This window comes from Haplochromis burtoni, unplaced genomic scaffold (genome assembly GCF_018398535.1).
Source record: "Haplochromis burtoni strain Fernald_Lab_line unplaced genomic scaffold, NCSU_Asbu1 Contig_37, whole genome shotgun sequence".
Classification (NCBI taxonomy): domain Eukaryota; kingdom Metazoa; phylum Chordata; class Actinopteri; order Cichliformes; family Cichlidae; genus Haplochromis; species Haplochromis burtoni.
In genome coordinates this window covers 349,912-376,213 of record NW_024582398.1, presented here as the reverse complement: position 1 = coordinate 376,213, position 26,302 = coordinate 349,912, and the positions used below count along the sequence as shown (strand labels likewise).

The following is a 26,302-nucleotide window of genomic DNA, read 5'->3' as shown; positions in this document are numbered from 1 at the left end:
AGCTAAGCAAACGGTCGAGACTTTTGCCAGGCGGGCTGGTGGACCAGAAGGAGGCCGCGAGCTCCACTGGTGTGTCAGCTCAGACTTGGAGTTTAGAGGGTAGCTGGGTGACTGAGCAACCAGCCAGCGCCCTCCCCTCCCTCAGTGATAAATGGCCACAGCATGGGCTATTCATCTCCTGCTTAGAGAAGTGGACAGTGCCCCCCTGCTCGGCCTCTCCTCCACCCCTCCACATGTCAGCAAATGTGATAATTCTCTCATTTGTCAGGAGCAGTGGAGGGTTTGGAATCCGTGTGTGTGTCTGAGTGAGTGCATGTGTGCTGATGCAAACTCTGGAGAATTTGGGGGACACATGCTAGATAAGTTGCTCACTTACCAGATGCCTTGCTCTGCACATCTTCACTCCATTCCTCATCTGGTACTTTTGTGATTTATTTATTTATTTATTTTTTGGGGGGGAGGGTTCAAAGCCCCCACTCCCCCACACCAACTTTACTTCGGTCACAGTGGGAAAATTTAAATGAGCAAATGAGTGAGTCGTTTTATGGCAAATTCCATCAGTAATTCAGCGATTTTTTTTTTTATTACCTTCAGGAAACTACTGAGCCACTTTTTCCACTTTATTGTGCAAATAAAGTTTAAGAGCCTGTCAGCTATGTGTGTGCGTGTGTGTATGTGTTTGCATGTCATGCTTGTTTATAAGTGTGTTGGTCTCTTTTGCATTTGTATGTTCATGTCTGTACACAAATCAGCGTTGTTGTTTTTTACAGAGGGTACACATATGTAAGCAAATCACTCTTATCACGATTGTTTTATCCAGTCACGCTGTGGTTTTATGACGTGTGCCAGCGAGTGTATAGCGATTAAAAACCGAGCGTTCAGACCTCATGGTAACAATTAAACAGGATCAGGCTCCAGTTGACTTTCCTCCGTAGACCCGCGAACCTTTTCCTAATCCTTCTCGGTTCTTTCTCTCTGCAGGATCATCCAGAATCGGGTCCTGGTCTTCATCCTCGGAGCCATCATCCTCCTCACCATCATCCTGGCCATCTATTTTAATGTGCGAGGCCACTGATCTCCCCTGTACGCACATGCATATATACACACACACACACGCTCCCTCCCCCTAAACGCAAATACACACACACTCTCTTGTGATTAATAGCGACAAAAGCGTTGTTCTGCTGTAATTAGGACAAATGGTCCCCATGAATCACTATTTCCAAAGCCTGACAGCAAGCTTTTTTTTTTTTTTTTACCATTTCTCACTCCTTTTTTTGTTTGCAGTTTCTTTCCCTTTTTTCCCCCGTTCTCCTTCTTCCCTTTTACTCTCTTTTTCTCTTTCACTTTCTTCTTCTCCTTCCCCCCTCCTCCTCTGCCTGTCAGGCTCGTTCTTACATCTCCAGGGACTAGAACGGGGTGAGATGTTTTTATAATAGTTAATATTTTTCATGGTGTCGTCCTCAGCGTGGTTTGCAACCTGGTCATATTTTTTTCTTGTGTAACTTAATGGAGGGCTTTTTTTGTAGTGTAGGTGGGTTTGGTGTTATTCAGGGTGTGGGGATGCATGAAAGGCAGAGAGAAACCGAAGTTCTACACACATCTGTGGGTTTGCACGTGTGCATGCATGAGTGACAGTCATGGATGGGGGCCCGCACTGCGTTTCTTATTGACACCAACAGTAGGCACACATACTGTATTAGCTTCTGTAACTAAATGATTCAGCTGTTCTTCTCCCCACCAATCACCCTACCCCTGCACAGCTCAGAGGACAGTGCCTTCAGTTTAGATATGCTGTTCACACTCCTGCTTTAAAAGGCTCAGCAGAGCCCAAAATAGACAAGTGGCGCTGCCTTGAAAAGAGAGGATGCATGCAAAAAGGTTGAGGTTAGTTCAGCTTGTGTTCATTGAATCAAGGTGAAAGTATTTTGGGTTGGTTTTTTTTCATTATTAGGAGGAAACTAGTTGCAGTTTTTGTTTTCAGGAGCAAAAAAGTGGTTATTTTGGAGAATTTAGAGATTGAAGAATATTAAATAAAAATTGCTCTTTTAATGGATTTTAATGCAAAAGAGACCTGACCTCAGCCTCCGTGAGTACAGCACAGAAACAAAGAGAAATGCTCCAAATGACATTGTAACCACATCTGGGACATCAACCCTTCCCAAATACATACTTCATTAACTGATTCCCAATTATAAGCGTCATACTGTATGTACTAACATTGAAATGGACATCATGTATAGTGTTTTTGCTCTTACTAAGTGACTCTGTTGCTATTTATTTATAAATGTAGAGTTTCCATTCAGATTTCTGTGTTGGAAGTGTATATTTTTGTGATGTTGAAATTATTCAGAATTAACATTAATCACATGTTTGTTTCTTCTTGATTTGTGGTGGTTCTCTGATGCAGACTGTACACCAGGACCAACTGAAATATGTGTATTTCTAGTCTTTCATCTTAAAGGCTTTTTTTTTCTTGATTTCTTTCTTCTATAAATGGATCTAGCTTGTTTCAAAATTTGTACTTTTTGTTCTTTATTTTCTATGTAATCTTCGGAGGTGTGAGATGGGACCCTTGTTTCTGTGTTTGTGATGATGTGATGCATCTGCAGGTGTTTGAAAAAAGGCGTGCTTGAGTTTACCGGCGTTTAATTCTTCGGGGGGAAAGCCATTCTTTGGGGACGGCGTTTGAAAAATCTAAATTTAAGAGCATATTTGGATCATTTTTAATTTTATTTTTGTTTGGAGGGGGGGGGGCTAATGCTAATGCAAGCCACAAGCTCGCACACGCATGGAAACACACGCATGGAAACACACACTGGTGCGCGCGCGTATGTCTCTTGTGGTTGGTGTTCCCAGTGAGGGCATTTGCTATTCTGTTTCAGGGTCATAGTCTTCATTTTTGAAGATGCGGGGGAGTCCCCATCCCACCATCCCACCCCACCCCGTGCTATCGTCCACCATTTCACAGGCCCTCACCAGCCGCGGCGCCATGGTCTGCTTCAAAGCCTCAAATTAATGGCCAACAAAATAGTGTGTCTCTGACCGTCCCATGCGGGGCCGACCCACTAAGAGTTATCATTAAAGTGAAGCAATAATGAATAAAACGAAGGAAGGAAGGAAAAAAGAAGAAGAAGAGCCGGGGAAGGAAGCGAACGAGGAAGCGTGGAGGTGGGGGGTGCCGAGGGGGGGGTTAAATCCCAGGCAGTTTGACAACAAACCTCATCTGGTAATGACCCTCAGTGATTGTGTTTTTACCCAGTCAGCGTGCACAGTGTGTGTCTGTGCGTGTCTGCATGTTCAGCCTACCTATGTGCTGATGTGCTCTCTCTGTCTCTCCTGCCCCCCTCCCTCCTTCTCTCTACCTCTCCTGCCACCTTTTCCTCCTCCTCCCTGTCCTCCCCTCCCTTCCCTCCCCTCCCAGCCTGTCAGATGAGCGGAGCGGTAGCTAGCGAGTGAGCGGTGGAAGGCAGCGTGGCGGCGGCTTCTATTTGAAGTTGTAATGGTGTCAAAAAGTCAGGGCTGACTGACAGACGTCAGTCCCACAGGGCCTCATTAAAAACAGACCCACTTGACAAGGAAATAATTGAGCGCCGGCGACAACTCGGGGGCCCCTCCGCGTTTTTAGATGTTTTTATTTTCTTTTCATTATTAGCGCCGAGCTATTATGTTCATTAAGAAATGGCATTAAAACAAGTTTTTTTCTTCTTCTTCTTTTTTTTTTTTTAAAAAAACGGGCGAGGGAGGGAGCAGGGAAGGAAGACAGGATGCATGGAGGTGGGAGATAACGATTTGTTTAGAGCCCCGGTTCTGTTTTATTATTTAAACAGGAGCGCTGTCATGTGATACCTTGGCAGACGTTGGCTATCATCTCTCCCTTCTTTCTCCTTTCCTCCCTCTCTTTCTTTCCCCCCCTCCTTCTCTCCTCTGTACTCATCCCTTACTTTTCCCCAAGCTTTTATCTTCCCCTCCTCGGTCCGTCTACATCTCTTTCTCCACCTGCTCTCTCTATCCCCTTTTCTTTCTCTCCCCGTTGAGCGGCGGGTGTCATTGGAATATGAACTAGATTATTCATCAGTGCCCCCACCACCCACTACCACCCCACGCCCCACTACCACTCCCTCCAATCGCTGATTTGGTTTTCGACAAGCGTCTCACCGCAGAAGGCTGAGGATGAAAACTTGTCAAAAATAGGTTATATCTTATTCCAAGGGGCAACAATAGCAGCAGGTACAGACACCATTTAATATTTAATTTAGGCGGGTGGTAACCCTCCTTAAGTGACTGGAGCTGCGTCTTCCATACAAACGCCAGGAGAAAAGGAGGGGTGGGTGAGCAAGAGGGGAGAGCAATTAATTATTTGATGTCTGAAAAGTGATTTTTGAAGCTCTCGCTGCCTTCTCCTGTTTGCCAGGGGGGGAAAAAAGGGATCGAGTCTTTGGGTGTCCCGGTTCGCTTTCCACACACGTTCCTTATCTTGGTCGCCCCCCCGAGAGCCGAAACATTTCCACTCGTATCACGTTACATCCACATGATAATTGTTCATATAGTAAAAGGTTTTCAGTCTCTTTATGTTATCAGTGGAAATTATGAAATCTTCTACCACCACCATCTTTGCGACATCTCGCTAACGTTCCCAGTCATTCCTATCCTCACCGGTCCTCTCTATCCTCTCTACGTGGTTTTACATAGAAATTATAAAAGGAAGGTTCCTCAACAAGGAACCTGTGTGATGCACCAACCATTGCAAAAGCCCGATGTTTGTCAGCCATTTAAGACGACAAGGGATTGTGACAAGCGTCGTTTGAGCTGCCTGTCCCCCCAGCGGAGGGCGGGCCTTAAACGGCACAAACAGCGCCAGTGGTGGGATCGCAACAGGAGGGTGGGCGCTTCGTCTTCAGGAGTGTCCACGATGCTGTCACCCACTGCACACGCAGACACACAGACACACACAAACACACATTCATGTACATTGAGAGAGGCCCAGCAAGAACAGCTAGCCAAGAAAAAGAAGAATGGGGGGGGGGGAATCACAATGGCACTGTTTGAGGAGTACAATGAATATTCTTCTGTTTGATTCAGCAGACGTGGACGCATATGCGCACGCACACACACTGCTGCACGTATGGTCCCAATAAAGACAGGCACACACGCTCTAGTGTGGAGCTGTTAGAAGAGGAGCCATGGTCTCCATTTGTACATGCCACCAGTTCCAGCAGAATGGCTTTCTTTCTCTCATCAGCCCATTATCTATCTGTTTTTTCGCCCCATCAGCGCTGTCAACCGTTTTATTAGTGTTTGTGCTCACAATGAAATGACAAGGGCCCCCATTATTTGAGGAAGTCGCAGGGGCCGCAGCCATACATGCATGCACGGATGTCCGCGTGCTCGTGGCCGGTGTTAAGAGGTGATGCCGAATCGTCCACATGCGCATGTATCCGTCTCGAGTTATCACGTTCCCTTCAGTTCAGCCAATTGAGACTCCGGGCTGATCCTGACTTGTGAAGCTGACTTTTTTTTTTGTGATCTCTGTCAGTGTCTGTGTTTGACATCTGTGATTAAAGCGGCTCTGGATCTTTGTAACCTAGATGCTGTGTCGTAACTTGCACACAAACACTTGGTGGGGTCTCCGACTGACTCCGCGGGAACGAGTAAGGAGGTACGGGAAAAACAAGAGCTGACATTTACAAACCGAATGTGGCGCTGTGTGCTTCCTTTCGTATTTTAAAGGTGAAGCAAGCCGTGTGCTGAAAATCCTCTTAAGACATTGTGTCGTGGAGGAAACAGAGATGCAGAGCCAGACCAGCTTTCTCCCACCACCACCAGACCCTATCCCTGCCTCCTTACTCTTCCTTCCCTCTATCTCCATCACATCTTTCCCGGTAGAAACACAACCTTTGAACTGAAATTAACACTTTCCACTACAAAGACAGCGGTAATCTTCAACGTCATTTGCATGACAATGAGGTTATGTAGATAATAGAGCTGTCAGTGGATCTTTTTCCCCCCACTTTTTATTCTTTTGGTCCCTTTAACTGCCTCATCAGTATGCTACAATGTGTCCAAGCAGATATTTTATGACATGCTGGAGATTATTCTATTTATGTTTTATGTTAAATGGATTTCTATCATTGCAATTGAGCAGTGAGAATGAGCGCATTCTGCGACTGCTGCGCGTTTGTCTTGTATGGTTTCTCCTGTGTTGCCGTCCATTTTAAAAAGACAAATGATAGAAAGAGAAAGAACATAAAAGGAGAAAAGTGGGAATGAGTGCAAAGCAGCCCAGGTTGCCTGGGAGGCACTCAGTGGCCTGGACGTTCTGAAAGAGGAGGGTTTAGTTGAGCTCGCCCTTGTACAGTAATTTACTTTGCATATGGTGTCTTAGCAGACACGATTCTAAATTTCCAACTGGGAGGCATCAGTGGAGGAATCACTGTCTTCAAAAGACGGCCTGCCAGTCACGCTCCTCCCGTAGCTAGAGATCTGAGCGTGCGGTGATAACCCGCGACATCTTTCTGGAAAAACGAGGAGTCGATCAGCTTTGATGGAGCACATCCGCCATGACAGGCTACTGAGGAGCTCGCTAATGAACTGGGGAAGGGGGGTGGGCATCGCTTAGGGTAAGAGCACAGAGGAGAAGGGTAGTTGAGTGGGGAATGGATGGATTGATGGATGGAGAAGGTGTACTTGATAGTTATGAGGTAGCCTCTGCTTTAAGATATTCAGGTAGATGGAAGAGTGCCCAGGTTAGAGAAAAACAGCTATGTGTTTGTTGAGGAGAAACAACCCCCACTCCACTACTTACATCAGCTCGTTACCCCTCCAGCACCAAAGGGTGGAGAGGTTTTTGTGGTTGTTTTGGGGTAAATATTCATGAGAAGGTACCCAATCCCAGATCTCTCCAGCCAGTTTTTTTCCATCTATTCCAGAAAGTTTGAGTCTTTTGAATGGGGGCTACCACCTATTTGTGTGCTGGGGATCAAGTGCAATAATCCTCAACCTCTACACAGGTAAGGGTCATTGGGCATGGCAGATATGCACAATGCGTGGCCATTTTTAGTCGGTGAATGAAAAACATTTAGATTTTACACAAAAGTTCTTCACGTACTTTTAATCAGTAGTATAAGTAAATAAGCTGGAACTATTTTATAATAAGTGTTACAGTACTGAGCAAAAGTCTGGAGCCACCCCTTATTTCTTTATACTTGACTTTTAAATGGCCAGACTTTCTTGTAGTTTTTAAAGGGGTCATGAATAACAGTTGAATAAGCATAAAAAGGAAGTTAACTCAAGGGATAAACCAGACAACTTAGCAAAGACCAATGTTAAAGTGTATCTTTAGGCACTTTGTTAGTAGCAGCCTGTCTCAAAGCACGTAATTTGTTTCCAATTGACAAAAAATACAGGAGATAAAATAGTTTTGTACTAACAAGGTGATTCCTAAAGAGCTATTAGCTGAAAACCTGGCATAGCTCAGCATGGTGTGCAGTGTGTCAGTAATACAATTTGAGATAACTGGAGAAGTGGTGGACAATAGAAGAAATGGTAGGTGTGGGGGAAAAAAACTCTACAGCTGATGGACAGAATCTGAAAGTCATGTCCTTGAGAAATAGGAATAAATCCAGCAAAGACCTCACACAGGACCAGAAGATGCATCTGACCAGTTGATCCATCTACTGTTCGCTGAAGCCTCACCAGAAATGGTCTCAGTGGAAGGGTCACTTTCAAGAAGCTGTTCCTAAGAAAGGTAAATGGGGAGAAAAGGCTGAGTTATGCCAAATTACACAAGAACTGGATGAAAATCAGTGGCAAGAGGTCTTATGGAGTCATTAATCTATATTATAAATTACTAATTCAAATCATTGTTAATACTATCAAAGACTCACCCTATGGGCATTTGTTTGTTAGTTTTTTGGAGATCAGCTACTACACATAATCTATGTAATTATTATTTATTTGAGTGTTATTTAAATAATTCTCAAAAACTATATAGATGTTGAGAATACTGGTAGCCTAGGCAGTTTTTATAGTAAGTTTTGTCGAGATTGATTAACGTCTCTGAGAAGAAATGGGGGACTCATCTAAATGCTACAATAATTATAAGATGTTTTGAAGACGTCAAGAGAACTACAACAGTAAGTCTACAGCCATCTGTAAAACACTGTGGAGGCTCTGTCATGGTTTGGAGCTGCATTTCAGCCAGTAGTGTTGGGGATGATGTCAAAGTTGATAAAGTACCAACACATTTTGATTTACCATGAAATACTAACTAGAAAGCATCTGATTGGCAACAGCTTAATTTTTCAGCATGACAATTATCCCAAACTTACTGATAATGTAGTTAAAGCATACCTGGATTGAACCCCCACCACCCCACCACACACACACACAGCCCGAACTTTAACATTATTGAAGCAGTGTGGGATCATTTAACAGTGAACAGAACAAAAGGAAGCCAACATCCAAAGTGGAAAAAGTAGTCAAACCAAATATTGACTTTCAAGCTTATTAGAGTTAAACAAACTCTCTTTGCCTTATATACACTTCATTTACACGTATGTTTCAATAAATCACCTCACCTATTTCCCATTTTTCTAGCAAAATATGCAAAAATGAAAGATGGCTCAAGACTTTTGCACAGCACTGCAAGTGATAACACTGTTTATAGGTATTTACCACTCACCCTGCACAATATGAACCAGGCCTTCCTTCACCTTTATGCTGTTCTCAACACAAACAGCCTTGCAGACAGGCTTACTCTTCACACACACACACACACTCGCTTAGTTTTACACACAAACACACACCGCTCTATTGAGACATATGGATGTGGCAACAAAATGCACAACTTTTTGTTCATCTCAAGGACTTGTGAGGGCCCAAGTGAACTGAGAGGCCATATTGATTTTCCCTCTTTTCATGCTGTGACTCGGGGATTACCCATTTTCTCATTCATTTTTAAAGACAACTCGTGAGAGTCTTCCTTCCCTTTTTCCTCTCTGTTTTTTTCCTTTTCCCCCCCACTTCCCCTTCCCCTTCTCGCCATCGTACATACGCACACACCCACCTGCGCAGCCGGTCATACCCACCCCTTTTCCACAACCACAAGTCCCTCCTTGACCCTGAAAATTGTAATTCAGCCATAGATCACAGCTGCTGAATATTAGGGCTTACAAAAGCAGTTAAATAAAATATGTCGAAATCATCCAATCCCAGAGGCCACGGCAGAAATTCTAATCAGGTGAGAGAAAGGGGAAGGAGTCAGCAGGGGGATTATGGGTAAAGAAAATCGTCTGGATCTACCAAAGAGCAGACGGAGAGCTGGGTTTGAGCTAAAAATCATAGCAATCATAACGTCGTGTCATGAAGGGTTTTTGGAGGCATGTGAGCTCTTACCTCAAAAACACAGAAATGCAGTCATACACTCCTAAAATGTAACAACCTGTGTTACAGTTTTAGGTTTGATTTCCTTCTTTTTGTGATTCTTGGAACTAAAATTTAAAACAAAAAACCCATCAAAACACAAAGTACATAAATCAATAAATTTGCATATAATTCACTCCTTCTGTGTGTTATGTTACCCCAAAGACAGTTTAAAAAGCATTTTGAATGCACACGTAACTTGCAGTCATCCATGCCATAGTGTTGTCCATAATTAGTGCCAAAGCCAGCACTGCCTCTAGCTAAAGGTCTTCAAAGTTGGCAGATTCTCATAACCTGCAGTGTCAACCAAACTATTTGTAAAATAATTGAGTCTCCCGGTATTAATGCACTCATTTTATGCTAAACAGGCCAACAGCACTTTTGGCCTATAGGCCTTCCTTTGACCAGGCGTAGGAGGGGGTCAAAACATATTAATGATTCTGTTGGCATGCTTGTTAAAATGAACCACAAAGGTTGATCCAGCTGAGAGCAATGCATGGGACAGTGCAGCTTGAGATGGTCAGATTTTAGAGCAATTTCAGTGCAAAACGTTCTTCCGTAAACTGCTTGCTGTTTTATTTGTTTTTGTTTGAGGTTTTTTAAGGTGCACATATAATACATTTCCCTTTAAGTGAAGGTAGATTTCATACCACGCTGGCTGTGATGAGAAAGTCATAAACCAACCTCAAACACAAGCTCGTCGCGAGAATGAAAACTTTTCTTCCAGGCCCGGACTCAGCCACATGTAAAATGGCCGGACAGTCCAGAGAGCGAGGGAGGTCTGATGGATGGTGCTTCAATCCCTCGGCGGTTCTCCAAACAAGGAGACGCTCGATTACACTGCAGGATCAAAAATGCTGAATGCACACACTCCCCTCCAGAGTAAGGGAGAAACAAAACATCCACAGACCTTCGTGAGGTAGATTCTGTTTCTCGGGACTTTGTGCTTTGTCTTTGGTGACCAAGTAATTTCACTGATTTGGTACAAAACAGCAGGAAGGCATAGCTGGCTCTTATATTGCCAGCAAAACAAACGCAAATGAGCATTTACTTTCCTCAACACCCACGGCTTTGGTGCATTTGCATAGATAAAAGTGGACTGTAAGCACTTCCATCTGTCTAGGAGGCAGTTGACCACTCTCAAATGAGGCCAGTCGTGGTAGAAGAAGCTGCACACTGCAAAACACCTTTTCTTCTTCTTCTTCTACTACTGAAAATTTGGTGTACAGAAAGACCGACAGCAATCAGTTTTCTTCAGTAACACCTTCACAGACTTGCATCAAGATAAGAAGATAACTACTGTATGGTATGCCTCAATTAAAGGGTTGATGTAAAACGGAGTTAAATGTTAAGAGTTGTACATGGTTTAAGTTTTCCTTTAAAAAATATTTCACGTGCTGTCAGCGGTAGAGGCTCTTGTTTTTTTTGTTTTTTTATGTGCACATGTCATAGCTGCCTTTTAAGATAGATTTAAAGTTCGATCAAATGTTCGGCCAGACGTTTAAACGACGTGAATTTATCTTTTGTTTCTTAGATATTGTGAGCTGATTTAAGAACAAAGGATTTTCAAGCCAAGTCAAACACGTTCTGTGATGTCTCTCTAAGAAAGGATTTTTCGTTAGACTTTGATGGTCGAACAAACCAAATACAAACTGTTTCTTCCTGCCTGTTGAATTCTAATGTGCTCGTGCTGCTTTAAATGTCAGGCTGGAAACGGATCCAAGCCCACATAAATAATAAAAAAACATTTAAACAAAATATCTGCATAATCTATAGGTCATAAATCTTTAACATTAGTTCTCTTTGGAGGTTTTGTGAAGGGCTTAGAGAGCATATGGGGACTCATGGGTCATGAGGTTATTCATCCCTGTGGATGCAACGGCGGCATTAGTGGTCAGTGCAAAAACACTTCAGTATTTTTTAAATGTACAGCCCAAAGACCCCCCCACACACACACACACACAAAAACACTCCTCATGGTTTGAATAAGGCAAGCCTCTTATTCAACCCAGCCACTGCTCACAGCCATTGAAATCTAATGTAGTCTACTTGTATTTGAGTCGATGGCACTGGTTGAAGGACGGACCATTTAGAAAAGGAACAATCTTATAGATGCGCTCGTGTAGTGCCTTTGAATGAACCCTCAGAATTGTTGCACTCATTCAAAGAGAGAATGCGTTCTCGAGTGGTTCATATTCTACTAAAACGGGGACAATGGGATTGGAAAGTAAGTAAAAGTAGAAGATGGCGCAACCAAGATCTTCCTTTTGAATTCTGAAGCCTATAAAGGATTTGGGGACCTTGTGTTCCTATTGGTGCAGAGTCTGGATCTACCACCGATCTCTCTTACAGATACACGATGCCCTATGCTGTCAGCAGCAACTAACAAGGTAAAACCTTTAACAGTGCGGCTTGTTGTCATTTAGGCATGTTAAGGCGATGTCGCAAAGGTCTGCATACTTTTATTTGCAGATAACATAATAGATGTTTTCTGTTAAAATGCAGTTGTGTGTGGAGCCTTGTTACTATCACTGAAGGGTTCGTTAGACTGAGCCCAGGCACCATTGTGAAGCACTCTGGCTTGTTTGGATCTCGCTAAGGCTACAGCTGAAAGACGTTATTAGGACACGACCCTCCTTTTGTGACCTAAAAATCTGAGGATCGTTGGATGGTCTGCAAAATTGTGTCCTTATTACTTGAATCTTACTTTTTGCCATTTTGCTCATTCATAACTAACATGAGTGACCTCACCTACATATTTGATCAGATCTGGAAACACAACAAAATCACTAAAAGTCCAACAGGGCAAAAAGCATGAGTAGATATGCGACAGTGTAAATAGGTGAAAGTTTAGCCAGATTAACTGCTCTGTCTTTGAAGGTACAAAAGGGATTATGTGCAAGGTGCAATTCCAAGAGCATGCCAATGATCACTTCATCGCTATCCAGGTTAAGGTCATACATGACTGACTGGTGTTAAAGGATACTGTTGGTGTGTTCCCCCTGAGAGCACCAAAGAAGCCTATGTAGGTATCAAAAAAGTGTTGACTGTACCTGTTGCATTTATCAAAACTTCTGTGAACTTATTTTTGACTGAAGATGAAGGCAGCGGTACTGATGAAACATACAACATCCTTGGTCTATCTTCTTCTAGGAGCCACTGAAATTCAGAAAACTGAAGCTTAGAAGGCATCAAAATGGTGGCAGCTGCTTATACGACCTCCCTCAAGCAGGAATGTGTGCTTTCGCATCTAACGATAAGTAGGCTGGTATGCAGTGTATACAGTCATTTGCCTGGTGATCTACTGGGCTTTTCAAATAAAGATATGCAGAAGAGCACTCCTGAACATACAACCATGAAACAAATGGGATATAGGAGCAGAAGACCACAATGGAAGAACAGGAAAGTGAGGCCACAGCTTGCACAGGCTCACCAAAGCTAGACAATAGAAGATAAAAAATGCGTCATCTGCAACATTAAGATGATAGGGTGAGAATCTAGCATAAACAACATGAAAGCATGAATCCATCCTGCCTGTTTCAGTGGTGGGGGATGTTTTCATGGTGCACTTTGGGCCCCTTTGTGCCAGCTGAGCATCATTTAAACACCACAGACTACCTGATATTGTCCCTTAAAGGTATGACCACAGCGGATCCACCTATACTGCTGGTGGGAGGGTCACACACCATGCCACAAAATTCAGATAATGTCAACTGACTTCTTGAGCATGAGCTCACTCTATAGTACGGAGCTACGGAGCCCCCCAGGGGAAATGGAAAAAAAAAAAATGGGGAAGAAAAAAAAAAAATTAGGGAGGAAAAAAAAAATTAAGACGGACTTTTGCGAGATCTCGCAAAAGTATTGCGAGCGCTCGCAAAAGTATTGCGAGATCTCGCAATAAGTATTGCGAGCGCTCGCAAAAGTATTGCGAGATCTCGCAAAACTCCAACAATGGCGGCAGCTACTTAGTTGTAATATTACTCTTTCTGGGTCACAAAATACACTTTTAAGATATTTTGAGGCGTGAATGTAGTTGTGTAAACGTCAGATACCTGCTCGGTTTACAAGACATCACATATTTGCAAAAGAGCTCCGAGGTTTTTGGAGATCTGACACCCACTAGCTCGAAGCTAACGGGAGGTCGAGACCTACTACAGCCGGGAGGAACACCGCTTTCCCGGCACATCGTGCCTCGACCTCCCGGTCGGCTTCGAGCTGGCGGCCACTAGCTCGAAGCTAACGGGAAGTCGAGACCTACTACAGCCGGGAGGAACACCGCTTTCCCGGCACATCGTGCCTCGACCTCCCGGTCGGCTTCGAGCTGGCGGCCTCCGAAGAATGCGGCTAAAACTTTCGCAATACTTATTGCGAGATCTCGCAATACTTTTGCGAGATCTCGCAAAAGTCCGTCTTAATTTTTTTTTTCCTCCCTAATTTTTTTTTTTTTCCTCCCTAATTTTTTTTTTCTCCCCTCCCTAATTTTTTTTTCTCCCATGTCCCCTGGGGGGGCTCCGTACTATAGCCTCCACAGTCACATGAGCTCAACCCAAAAGATGACCTTAGGGATGGAAAAGGGATTCACATCATAGATGATAAATCTGGAGCAGCTGTGTGATGGGATCATGTGAAAATGGACCAAAATCTCTGAGGATGAATCTATGCCACAAAGAATTAAAGCAGTTCTGAAGGCAAGAGGAGGTCAAGTCAGTGCTAGCAAGATCACTTCACAAAGTGGCCAGTGAGTGTATTTTACTATTGAGTATAGATCTAGGCCTAAATTTCAGGGGTTATTAACTAAAAGTGAGTAAAAAGAAAAACTGAAAACAGCAGCGCATAGGTAATTAAAATGTTTTAAAAAGTGAATAAATGCTCGGATTAGCTTGCTAAACATATATATAACTAACATTTGCAATTGTTAGCCGATATAATTGGTGGTCAATACTGTTTTTAACTTCCATAAAACATCGATAGACAGTTGAAATTATTACCTAGGTGTAAGACGGCTTAACAAATTAGTAGATATACATAACAAACAATAGCAACGATAGCTGCAGATTATATAGCAAAAGTAGCCTAGCTTAACGTGAAATAGTTAGTTAGCAATACTTAGCTAAATATAATGGAACAACGATAGAATTGGTAATAATTAGCAATACATTCCTATTATCTTTTGCTTATTTAAAATCGTGTCATAGTGGTGTTGAAATAATCAGGGTCTTCAGGTTTATCTTTTTATATATACAAAATGATGTTATAAAGGTAAATAAATGAGTTAGTAATAAGTAATAAATATAAAGGAAGCGATTTGATAAACTGAAAGGCACTATAGAGGTCAGGAATATTAGTGTCCTGCAATAACAATAGATTCATGCTAGTTGACTGAGTAAGCAGAGAGAAAAGGGGAGCTCAGTTTTATTTTAGCTGTCGGGATGTCTGGGTAGGTGTCTGTCAGAAATATAACTCCACAGGTTATGACATACAGGCTGAAGGGTGAGGGCTACTCACCAGAGGAGACACCATCCAAGAATACCAGAGATATGGACAAAGACAAGCTGAACATGAACCTGCAGGCCATGGTCTGAAGAATTTGTTTCAAAGAGCAAGAAATCAACGTAGAAAGAGGAAAAGGTCAGTGTATATCCGTAATGCACAGTTTTTTTGTTTTTGTTTTTATGAAATCTATGAACTTGTAGTCTTTGCATAGTTTTTGTATACATGTGATGCACATACAAGGTTGTCTAGTCAGGTTATTATGGAGTTTAGCCGTTAGCCTAAAATAAAACGTTTACAAAGTGGTCTTGTAAAGTTCAGTTACATAGGGACATGCAGCTAGTTTTTGTCACAATGCACACAAAATCATACAACTGGCTTTGATTAGAGACCATGTGTTAAGTACTGGTCAGGCTGGTTCAGCACCATGGACAGATTCAGCAAATTTCAGAGTGAGCAATTATCAGTGGAATAATGATAATTGGCAAAGAAAGGTCTGTTGTCGCTAATGTGGATTGTGAAATGGTCATCAGTACAGCTTGTGGGTGAATTTGAAATGCAGATGGAGCTAGAGATCGAGATCGAGATATTTCATTGTAATGCTTACGAGCAAAACCCACATAACTGCCAAATTCACGTACAATGAGTCTAAAACCTGGACATTAATTGTTTTTTACAGGTTCTAAATCTTATGTTAACAGTGTATGTAGTTTTGATTGGACTGGATGTTTCTTACAAAAAAAATCCTGTTAGACATGCTTCTGCCTTTGCATTTTTATGTACACAGACTTCTTCCTTTGACTTATTGATCAAAGAATTCAATCTTTTTGAAACATGACTGCTTGAGTTTTTCCAGTGATAATTTAAGTTGTAAAGTTTGGTGTTTCTCATTCTTTGTGAACAGAGAGGACAGAAGGTATCAAATCAGCTGTAAAGGGTACAGAAGGGTGGTCCATTATCACTGAGAAACCAAAGTAATACAACGTTTCATGGCCAGAGATGAAATAGTTGTTTTACATGTGACGCACACCGATAGAGACAGGGTGGTGATGAAGCAGAGGCCCTCCTGGTTACACTGCGTCTCCTTAAAAACAAAAATCTCCCGGCGTAGCTTCGGCTCCAAGCTGATGTGCTATAGGGAGCTGAGGTCACTGGTTCATCCGTCAGAGACGCTCCTCGCTGATGGATGGCACTCAGAGCAACGCGCGCCCAATCCGCTGTAGCCCTAACCGCCGAGAAAAGGCCTTTGCAGGCAGAGAAATAAATAAATAAACAGCAACATCAAAGGGATGTTCAAAAGAAAAACAAAGCCTGCACACGTTCGTTTGCTAACACACACACAGAGGCGCACATTGGCTCTCTCGCACACATCCGGCGAGAGAGAAAAGGGAGGCGGAGGGAAAAAATACAAAGGAGTGAAAGCGTACACATAGTTTACTCTCCGATGACACTCGGCTTGAAGAAAATCCAGACAAAACAAGGCAGAGTGGCGAAAATTGGAGCGTTTGATGGTTCGATATTCATTCTGAACAGACTCAAAAACAACTATCACGGCAAAAACTATATACAGATTCACTCTTGTTTGTTTGTTTGTTTAAAAAGAAATCTACAAACACCCTCAGAGATCTTTATTTCAAGTCTTTTGGTATCTCACTGTGGGGATTAACTGACACCTTCACATACTGGACATCCAGCTGAGGTTCAGCAGTCATCAGTAAATCTATACGTGTTATGCGTAGTCTAAAAAACCTTTTTAGGCATTCTTCAAATAACTGTTAAAGAACATGTTTCTTATTGTCCAGGAATCCCACAAAAAGATCATTTGATCCTAGTAACGTGATCTCTGTGAAGCCTGATATCGTAGCTCTTTCCACCATACCATATGGATTAATTTTTCCAGGATTTCACAAGTGTGGTTAGCACTGCAAAATGACGTCAATGTCAAGTGTCGAAAACCGTAGTTCCTCAAATTGCCACTTGCTACACAAGTGAGTTACTCTCCATAGACTCCCATGCTAAAATGCTCACTTTACAGCAGGACTGAGAATATTTACAGCTAGTAGAAAAATGGGTTTGGTCTCAATAAATAAGCATTCATAACAATTGTAAAGGTGTTGAATCCTTTTTTAAAACGCTTAAAGTTTGTTTGCTTTGGCAGCTGAAATTAGTTTGATCAGAATCAGAATCCTTGAGAAAATGATGTGGTCACAATTGCTCCAAGACAATAAAAAAGTAACTCACTAAACTAAATTAAACATGTTACAAAATATAACAAAATAGCACTAATATATACAAATAGCTCAATTATAAGTATCCCAGTATATAACACTAATGGTTGAAATTGAAGTGCAAGGATGTGCAAATATTATGGGTGTGCAGCTATTACAGTGCATATTGTGCATTTGATGGAGGAATTACCACAAGCAGGAATGATTTCCTGTTTTGTTCAGCGATGCATTTTGGTAATAGGCTAGCACACAACCTGTTTGCTGTATTGTGGTGAGGTTTACAGTAATTGTACAGAACTTGCTCTGGACTTCATGTTAGGTTGTATCAAATGTTGCTGACATCAGTTTATACTGTTCGAGTCACTCACTGAATTCCACTTCTTATACCAACTTTATAGTGTCCGGCCATGGGGCTGATGTAACGTTGCTTATATCTTGCTGAATTCAATGTGAGAGTAGGAGCACAGACCAGCCAATCACAGCTGGTAGAAAAATATACTGGAACTCAAAAAACAAATTATTTTGCGTCTTACTTCTAAGTATTTCTTCACCCCACGCTCCACCTGCCAAGTCCCACTTTAACCCTTGCCAGTGGCTGAAAGTAACATTTCCTTGACAGTAACATAAAACAGACTATCGTCTGGTATATCCTTTAAGCGAGAACGAAATATCTGCCATTTGTTGAGTCCCAGTTAGGACAGTCTCCAGTTGCTCCAATGGTACTGCCGTCCTGTATCCGGCAGCTCACACAGAATGTGAAAAATGTAAGAGCCTTTTGTTTGAATGTGTCAAATAATCTACTTGCACTCTGTTTCTGGACAGAAATCTGTCTGCTGGGATTATAGAAGAGCACCAAGAGGTCAGAAAGGAGGCAACAAAACTCCCCCCAAAAGTTGAAGAATCCTGTATGAGGTAACTTAAAGCAATCATTCAAAAACAAGTTTGAATTCGGGAACTTTTACCCCTTGAAGAGTCTTAGGATGCTTTTAAACATGTGGCTACTTATTGTATACCAACTCAAAAATGCATCGTGATACCGGTTAACACATTTTCCTTCACTTCTTTCCTTTTGAAGACACGCTCAAAAATGATAACATTTACATTTATGGCAGTCATCACAGATGCCCCGTGTTCTTCTTTGTCTCCTTCAACCGATTCCTGGGAACTGGAGCTAAATGTTATTGTTTCCACGATCGTGGATATTGGCAACCGGGAACCTCAGCAGATTGTGAGTGCTTTGGTTGGTTAGGGAGCCTTGCTTGCATGGCCTTGAGTTAGTCAGCATGGGCTCATCCCATGAAATATTGAGGAAGCTGGAAGGGCTGGGCTGGGGCCTCACGTTGGGTGTGTGTGTGTGTGTGTGTGTGTGTTTTTGTGTGATGGGGAATGCCTGACGGTGGAAATAGTGGATGTTGTGTCAGCTCCCCCAAACCAAAACAAACACCTATACCCCTCCCCCCTCTCCCCCCAGTGTACTCCTAAAATCAGAAAAGTGGATTGCAATATATCTTCCATTGAAAATATACCATTCTCTCTCTTGTTTTCGCACCCGACTCCCCCCTCCTGCTCACCCCTCTCTCTCCTTTCTGTCTTACACCAGCCTGACTCTCCTCCTAGATTTAATCTCATCCTTATTCCTGTACCCTTAATCTTTTTCTTTCTTTACATCTCCATTTCCTTCCAAATCAGCACCTCTCATCTTTCAGATTATTCTCCTTCACTTTCTGCTCTTTCTCTTTCTCTCTGTTTTCCAATCAGCCCACAGAGTTGCTGCCGTGTGTGTGTGTGTTTGTGTGTGTGAGTGTGTGTGTCTAGTCAGTCAGTGAGCTGAGCTACTGTACAGACAGTTTAGTACAGTTGAAAGAGCACATCAGACTTCTGCCCTGCTCTCTCTGAGGGCTGATAATATGGGCCCTTCTTACCTGTTAGGAGCTAGTGAGCCGCTGCTCCTCCCTTTAAATGAACTTCAGAGGGGGAATCAGATTGACAGGAACACAGAGAGGGCTGCCTCGTTTGACTGGCGGTCCTGTCAAGGTGAACCCAAGGTGCTGTCTCGGGCCCCGTATTGCTTTCCACAAGGCTGCCCTGGTGAGCTGATTGGGTCTTAATGGTGCAGTAATGACCCAAACAAGCTCTCGCACACTTATGCGCACACTCCATCTCGGCCAAGGGTGCGCTATTGCAACCCATTTTGGAAACTTAAAGGTCTAAGCCAGCTAATTTGGCAAGTTAACATCAGTTGAGCTTCCCTATTAATCTTTGTTTCAAAGTATGTGAGAGAAATATAAGGCGAGAGTAGTAAGTGTTTGAGAAACCATTAAGAGTGCGTGGTCTCGTTTTTCTCCCCGACAGATTCTGCATAGTAATAAAGGCGAGGGGAAGCCTCTCTTTAAGCCTCAGCACCTTAATAGCCTGTATGATGACACTTTATCTATAGTTTGTGCATATAATCACCAAACTAAAGGGGGCGACCTCAGGGCGTGGGTTCACCCGCTGACATTTGACATCTTTATAATTAACTGGGAAGGTCTAATCTCTGCCTTCAAATGACGCGTGGCCGCATTCCATTTAATATGCTTATAAGCACTATGTATTATTCAAATATGCTGATGAGGCTCCGTTACAAAACAGACTTTTTGACACAGGTTTTTCTCTCCCGTCGTGGTGGGGTACGGGGCCACTAATGGACGTGCAGGGATCGGAGAGCAACAGCCCTTCTGAAATTTTCATTCTCTGAGAAAGACGACAAAGTTTTCTCCTAAATCCTCTTTGTCTTACGCTCCTGTTTGAATTTAAGGAACTCCGGAATAACAGAAGCTAAATGAATGCTTTTCAAGGTGCAAACAAACCAAAAAGCTCTTAAAGCGAATTCTTTCTCGTAGTATAAGACCTCATTAGTATTAGGACAGGGGCTGCTTGTGTGGCTTTCTCTGAAGAGTTTTAATAGTTTTAATAGTTTTGGCCAGAGATGTTTGGAAGAATCAGCCATCTTTAGACCGAGGGAACCAGCAGAGCTTTTTATGGATGCGGGCTCTAACAGGGCTGGAAGAAAGAGCCTCTTATGTTCACTTTTGGCTTGAGTTACTTTTGAGAGGTTGGTGGTCGCTGGGTCAGAGGCTTCAGTGAGCCGGTAACCACTACACGAAGCCCTCAGTCCTCACCGGAGCTTTTCGGCTGCAGCAGAGCCTCACCGCATTCCCAGCCTTCCATCCTCTCATTTTAAGGAAAGGAAGGGAGCTAGAAATCACCGAGCAGCGTATCTTAAGACGCTATCAATGTTTTTGCCTTTTCTTTCACCAATCCATATTCATGAATCTCTTAGAAATTAAAAAATCAATATTAGACCACAATTAGACTGTGCTGAGGTCATGCGGTCTTGTTTTTTGGAAATCATACAAGCAACCACGGAGCAGCTACTATAAAAACAATGGAAAATTATTTTAATGAATGCATTATGATACAAGGTCATTACAAACTAGAATATTAATTGCATCTTTTGTCTTTTGAAACCACGTTTTTTGCACTAAATGTTGGCGATCTGCAAATCTAAGTGTTCTTATGATGTTTACGAAGTCTTTTAACTTTAAAACCATGGTAGATTTGGAGTAATTAAGAAAATGAGGCAAACTACTTTTTTCATTAATTTCACTATTATGTTGTCTGAAGCAAATATACAGTCCCTGGATGAGGCAAGTGCAACCTCTTTTTAACTGCGTATCATTTTAATACTCTGGTCTTCTCAGCAGGAGAAGAACGAGGCTGTGTTATTTATATAAGATAGGGGGCATTTTTCATACTTTCCTCTGGTTAATTGTTTGCATTGTCTTCAAAAAATCTAACATCCGAAAATGTGAAAAAGCAGTTTTCTTAAAAACACCCCCCCCCCCCCCCAAAAAAAAAACAAAAAAACAACAACAGCAAAAATCAAACAACGTCTGGTGCATGTGCCCTCTGTTTCAGGTTTATCCCCAGCCCGCTGTTTGGTTGTTACAGGGTTGATATTGAACAGCATTGAATCACCTTTTTTTTTTGTTCCTTAAAGGTTTGTAAAAATTTGTAAATGAGTTCTTGCATTTGTTGAAGGCATATTTTCTCCCTGGTGCCCATGGGTGTAGGGTGTGTGTGTGTGGGGGGGGTTATTGAGTGTGCTGTTGTTGATCCTGGGCCGTGAATCCTTCCCTGCCCTCTCCTCTGCCTGGAGCCTGCCCCCAGCCTCTCCACAACCTCCCACCGAGCTCCCTCCGTGTCGGGCTTCAGCTCCGACTTTTCCGTCTACGCGGCTCACCATCGCATCTCCCGCCTTCCCGTCTCGTGTCCCTTTAAACGAAACTGTTTTCGCTCCTCTTTCTGATTCTTGTGTTGCTTGTGTACCTGAGTTTTACAACCCTCAAACTAGTCCCTTTTAGAGACCCTCGCGGGTGTTTTTAACCTGCCTTCAGCCCACGTGTACACTTTACCTGCCTGGGTCTCTTTCAGAAGCGACTAAACAACAAAATGCTTAAAGCTTAATTTGACTTTAGGTTTATGTAACAGCTGTTGTGTTAATTGGAGACACACAGTGTTGCAAATCCAATGTTTCGTTAACTCGTTGGTAAGAAAATCACACCTTTGGAGTTACACAGCTGTAGAAAGTTAAAAACTGAGCACTTTTGAGTGGATGATAAAGAGTTGGCCTGGTCGTAAAATACCAAGCGACAAAGTATATGTGGGGTTTTTTTTTGCTTGTTTGCTTGGTGCTGAAGTCCCACCAAGAGCACACAAAAAAGTCACCACAAAAACCATAAAATACCGTAAAAGAAGCTTTTGTTAGCTTTAGAAAGAGCCAGATGAACTGTAAGAACTCTGTCAAACTACAGTACTGTGCTGTAACGGCTATCAGGCGCATAAGTATAATGCTGTCAACTGTTTAGCTGCTAGATTCCCAACTGGAACATTATCACATTTTCACAAATGCCTTGTTTGATGATTTCAATTTGAACATTTGCATTTACATGACTTAGTTTATGGGACCCCATTACTACTGTTGTAGGCCGTGACGTTGGAGGAAGGGTACACCAATTTTAATCTCAATCGTGATTTTTGGCTTCTCAAAATTAAGCGAGCATGATTTAGTAATACTGGCTAACGTAGTTGAGACAGACAGTCTGATGTGCTCACATTTACACCTATAGGTAGTTTTAAATCACCATTTAACTGATATCTTTGGACTTGAGAAACCAAAGTGCTAACCACTGTACCACAACGCAGCCATTTCTTGATGTCTGTGTAGGTTCTCAGGCATCCAGGTTGTGTTGGTCTTAGGAGCCTGAAAAAAGAAGACAACTGGACTTCTTTACGTTTGTGAAGATGCTTCAACCCTCATCCAGGCGGCTTCTTCAGTTCTAAAACAAAAAGTGGGGACACCTTGGACTCTCCAACCCCTACTGGGGGTTAAATGCCTGGGATCTTTTGTTTTGGATCTGAAGAAGCCTCTTGGATAAGCATTGAAGCATTTCACAAATTTCAAGCTCCTAATATTTCTAAAAGATAAATGTTCTTTTTCACAATTTAACTCAGGATTGTCAAACATAAAGCCTTGGGGCCAGAATTGGCCAGCCAAAGACTCTAATACGCCCCATTGGATGGCTTTGGATTTTGCATTTGCATTTTCTTGTCATGTAGAAAATACTCAACATACTGTTGAAATTGCTCTTCTTTTTCTTATATTAAGGCATCTCACTGATTAAATGTGTAGCTAAACCTTGTTACACTGACAGAAATTGGAATTTCACTGGTCCGGATAAAATCAAAGTGCGTTGTATGTGGCCTGCATTATAAAAAGACTTTAACATCCCAGTTTTAAATATTATCAGCACACTCGTGTTTTCTTATGTTTTTGTCTGAATGCTTTCATGTTGTATGGAAAGGCTTACAGAAGGCATAATTCTCATTATCTACCCATGATGATATATCCCATAGCATATAACATGAGCCAAGCCTCGTGCCAAAGGTGCAGTATAGACATGAGCAGCGTCTATGAGAATTTTATTAAAAAGTTCCAGACAGAAAATGATGCTCTGCACAAATATGCGTGGGATACACATAACATCTTGTGCATCTGTTCAGAGTGCATGTCCGCCAACGATTCTCTTTGCAGACACATAAAAAAAACAAAAAAAACAGTGAAGGCAACGGGCCTGTTGGCAGCCATATTGGCTGAGTGATTTATTACTTTTCTCACATCCACCTGTTGTTTTTCATGGGGCCTAATTAGAAGCCTGCTGTGTGTGTCATATTGTAACGTCAGTCAAACAAGCATGGAGGCAGTTGTGCAAAATTTGCTTACGCCCAAAATAAACAAGGTAAGAAATATTTGCCGTCTTAAGCCATTTGAGGTGGGGAATATTAAAGGCTTATCTCGCTTTTTAATGTCCTAAATATATCAAGAAAGATATTTCCCTCCTTTTCCCCTCTTTTCTGCCACTGTCCTCTCTCTCAAACAACCCATCTTTATCGCTTCGACACATCTCTCTTTCCTCTCCTTCTCTCCTTCTCTCCTTCCCTAGGCCCTGCAGATTGTCACTGTTATTTACCAAATATAGTCTGACAAAGAAGAAGTGGGATTTTTTACTGATTGAAGATCAAAGTAGCAAAGTCTCCTCCTCGAAGCCCGCCCCTTCTATTAGCCGCCCTTAAGAACAGAGGAAAACATCAATTTCTCGCACATCAATGGCGGCTTCATAATCAATTGAAAAAGACACTTGTATGGGGATGCAAATCTTATCTTTGTCTTATTAGAGCTTTTAGAAGATGCATGTCGGGATTTAATGTTATGAAATAAAAGGGGGTCGCTTTTTTTTAATCTAAAGATGCAGAGGCGTTAGTAATGGTCGAAATCAAAGCCCAGAGACTGTGGTAATTACTGGAGGAGTTTGGCTATCCTTATTAATATTGATCAAATATTACTGTGATCTGATCTCTGGGCTTATGATGAATTTGGAAGGTGGTTAACGAGCACAAAGAGGAACGTGGCAAAGCAACAACGAACAGATGTCCATTTTCTTCTGGTTGGGATTATGACCATAAATGGTAGAAAGACCAGCAGAAAAAAAAATCTTATTTTCTTTTTAAAGTAAAATTATTTTCACTCACATTTTTCTCTTATTCCTGTATTCCTCCATTTCGCCTTAAGTCGCAACAAGGTGATGCACGCTCAGCCTGGTTTGAAAACTGGAAAAAGACAGTTGTGTCAAAGGGAATTCAAGGTTGCTTTTTCATTGACCTGATGATGATGTGCAGAGCTTTCAAATGGCCCTAAATAAGCTGATGTCCTCTAGGCAAACGGGATGCACAAAACACACTGATTCATCCACCAAGAATGCTGCAGATGATCACAGAATGTTAAAAGATCCTCATTTTGAAGTGTAAATAAGGCCGGCTCAAAAGTGTTGCCGGTAAGGGCACAATTTCTACAAAATATATCCCAATTCTAGTAAGCTTTTTTTTCACGTTAAGTCATACTTAAATGAAAACCAAAGGCATGATTTCATGCCCTGGAATATACATTGTAGATCACAGGGGATTGTGAAAGGTGGAAAATTCATTAATGTTTATTTCATTTAAATTCATATATCGAAATCCTCCAGCTATGAACACATAAACAAAAGAGTGAGGGGGCTTTGGAGCCACCCATGTGGAAAGCATTGATTGCTGCTTGCTTGAAGCCTTCAGGAGTCTATTGGACATAAAACTTGAGGCCAATTGATTTTTCTGCATTAATTTCTCAATTAGGATCTTCGAGAAGACCACGAGGGCTGCAGCCAAAACACTCCAGTTGAGGCTAAAGCATGAAGCTTTGGGGCCTTATTGTTGTGGATGTGTGTTTGTGTATGTGTGTGTTGGCACTGTATCTAATGTACCTACCACAGAACTATCTGTGTGATTATGAAGGATTGTGGGATCAATTTTCAGGAAAAACGAATACCTGAGAGGTAATCAATATTTGAACCAACTGTGCCCTCAAACTTCATACACTCACATCCCTCCATCACAGTCAAACATTAAAACAAAAGACCGACAGACCTTTAAGAGCAGCTGTGAGCGTACAGTATGTGTCATGTTGACAACAAAGAGCATTTAAACAAAGAGAGGAATTACACAGCTAAATATGTACTTTGGTATATTTGGTTGCCCTTGTTTCTTTTTTACCTTCTGTCATCTGCAAAATAACAACTGTTGAATTATGAGTGGGTCTTAACAATCAGGGATTTCGTTAAACATCCCTGTTTGACTAATGCAGTGAGGTCATGATAAGTTAAAAAGAAAAGAGATGCAGAATGTGAGTGTTTTGTTTTCTTTACAATTGGCTTTAGAGGTTTAGATTTTACTTAAATGTGTTAAAAACCTAGAACCAGATTAGCGCCTGCTTTAACTCTCAACTCTCAGTACTGTACTTTGAAGCATAGTACTGTGGAAAAGTCTTGAGCTGCCCCTCATTTCTTTATATTTTACTAAGAAAATGGGAACTACATGCAGGGATTTGCTGAAATGTGTAAATACAGTATATAAAGGAAAAACAGTTTGTACAATTCTAACAAGCTTGAAAATCAATATTGGTATGACCACCTTTATTCTTCAGCACAGCTTGAACTCTCTTAGGCAAACTTTCTTCTAATTTCTTTTCTTCAGTCTTCAGAAATAGTTCTCCAGACTTCTTAAGGATATTCGAAGCTCTTCTTTGGATGTTGGCTGTCTTTAGTTCTGTTTTCTGTCTGCTTCAGTAATGTTAAGGTTCGAGGCCAATCCATGACTCTTAGTGTTCCACAGTGTGTTTTTCTACGCAGCTGTGCTGCTTTTACTGTGTTTGGGATCATTGTCATGCTGAAAAATGAAGCTGGTGTCAATCAAACACTATTAGGATGGTACATACATGGTAGATTTTAAGGTCAAAGCAAAAGCATCCGTGTTCACAATTCTATCAAATTCGAAAAGATTCCCAACACTTTTCTTTAGACATTCAGTTTTCTGGCCCTCTTAGGAGATTTCCAGTGACCTTGTACATATTGAGAATGATTTGACCTAATCACTCCATAAGACCTATTGCCACTGATTTTCAGTCCACCTCTTGTGTAATTTGGCATAACTCCCTTTTTCTCTTCCTCAAGAAAAGCTTTATGACAGCC

At 42.0% G+C, this 26,302-nt stretch overlaps 1 protein-coding gene and 1 long non-coding RNA gene across 6 annotated transcripts in view; both read left to right on the top strand.

Annotated features, from left to right (window-relative positions):
- Window positions 1–2,518, top strand: part of vti1a (vesicle transport through interaction with t-SNAREs 1A) — a 114,294-nt gene extending 111,776 nt beyond the window's left edge. For all 4 annotated transcript variants that reach the window (XM_005919637.3, XM_042219719.1, XM_005919636.3 and 1 more), the window contains one exon: window positions 982–2,518. In XM_005919637.3, coding sequence (XP_005919699.1) covers window positions 982–1,075 — 94 coding nt within the window. In that variant the 3' untranslated portion in view covers window positions 1,076–2,518. The remainder of the gene's footprint in view (window positions 1–981) is intronic.
- Window positions 2,519–13,928: 11,410 nt separating this feature from the next.
- Window positions 13,929–18,557, top strand: LOC121814321. Of its 2 annotated transcripts, none has more exons than XR_006054277.1 (3): window positions 13,929–14,161; window positions 14,906–15,051; window positions 17,964–18,557. It is a non-coding gene; the product is annotated as an uncharacterized LOC121814321 (long non-coding RNA). The 2 variants fall into 2 exon arrangements; XR_006054278.1 differs by having other exon boundaries at window positions 14,892–15,051.
- The last annotated feature ends 7,745 nt before the right edge of the window (window positions 18,558–26,302 follow it).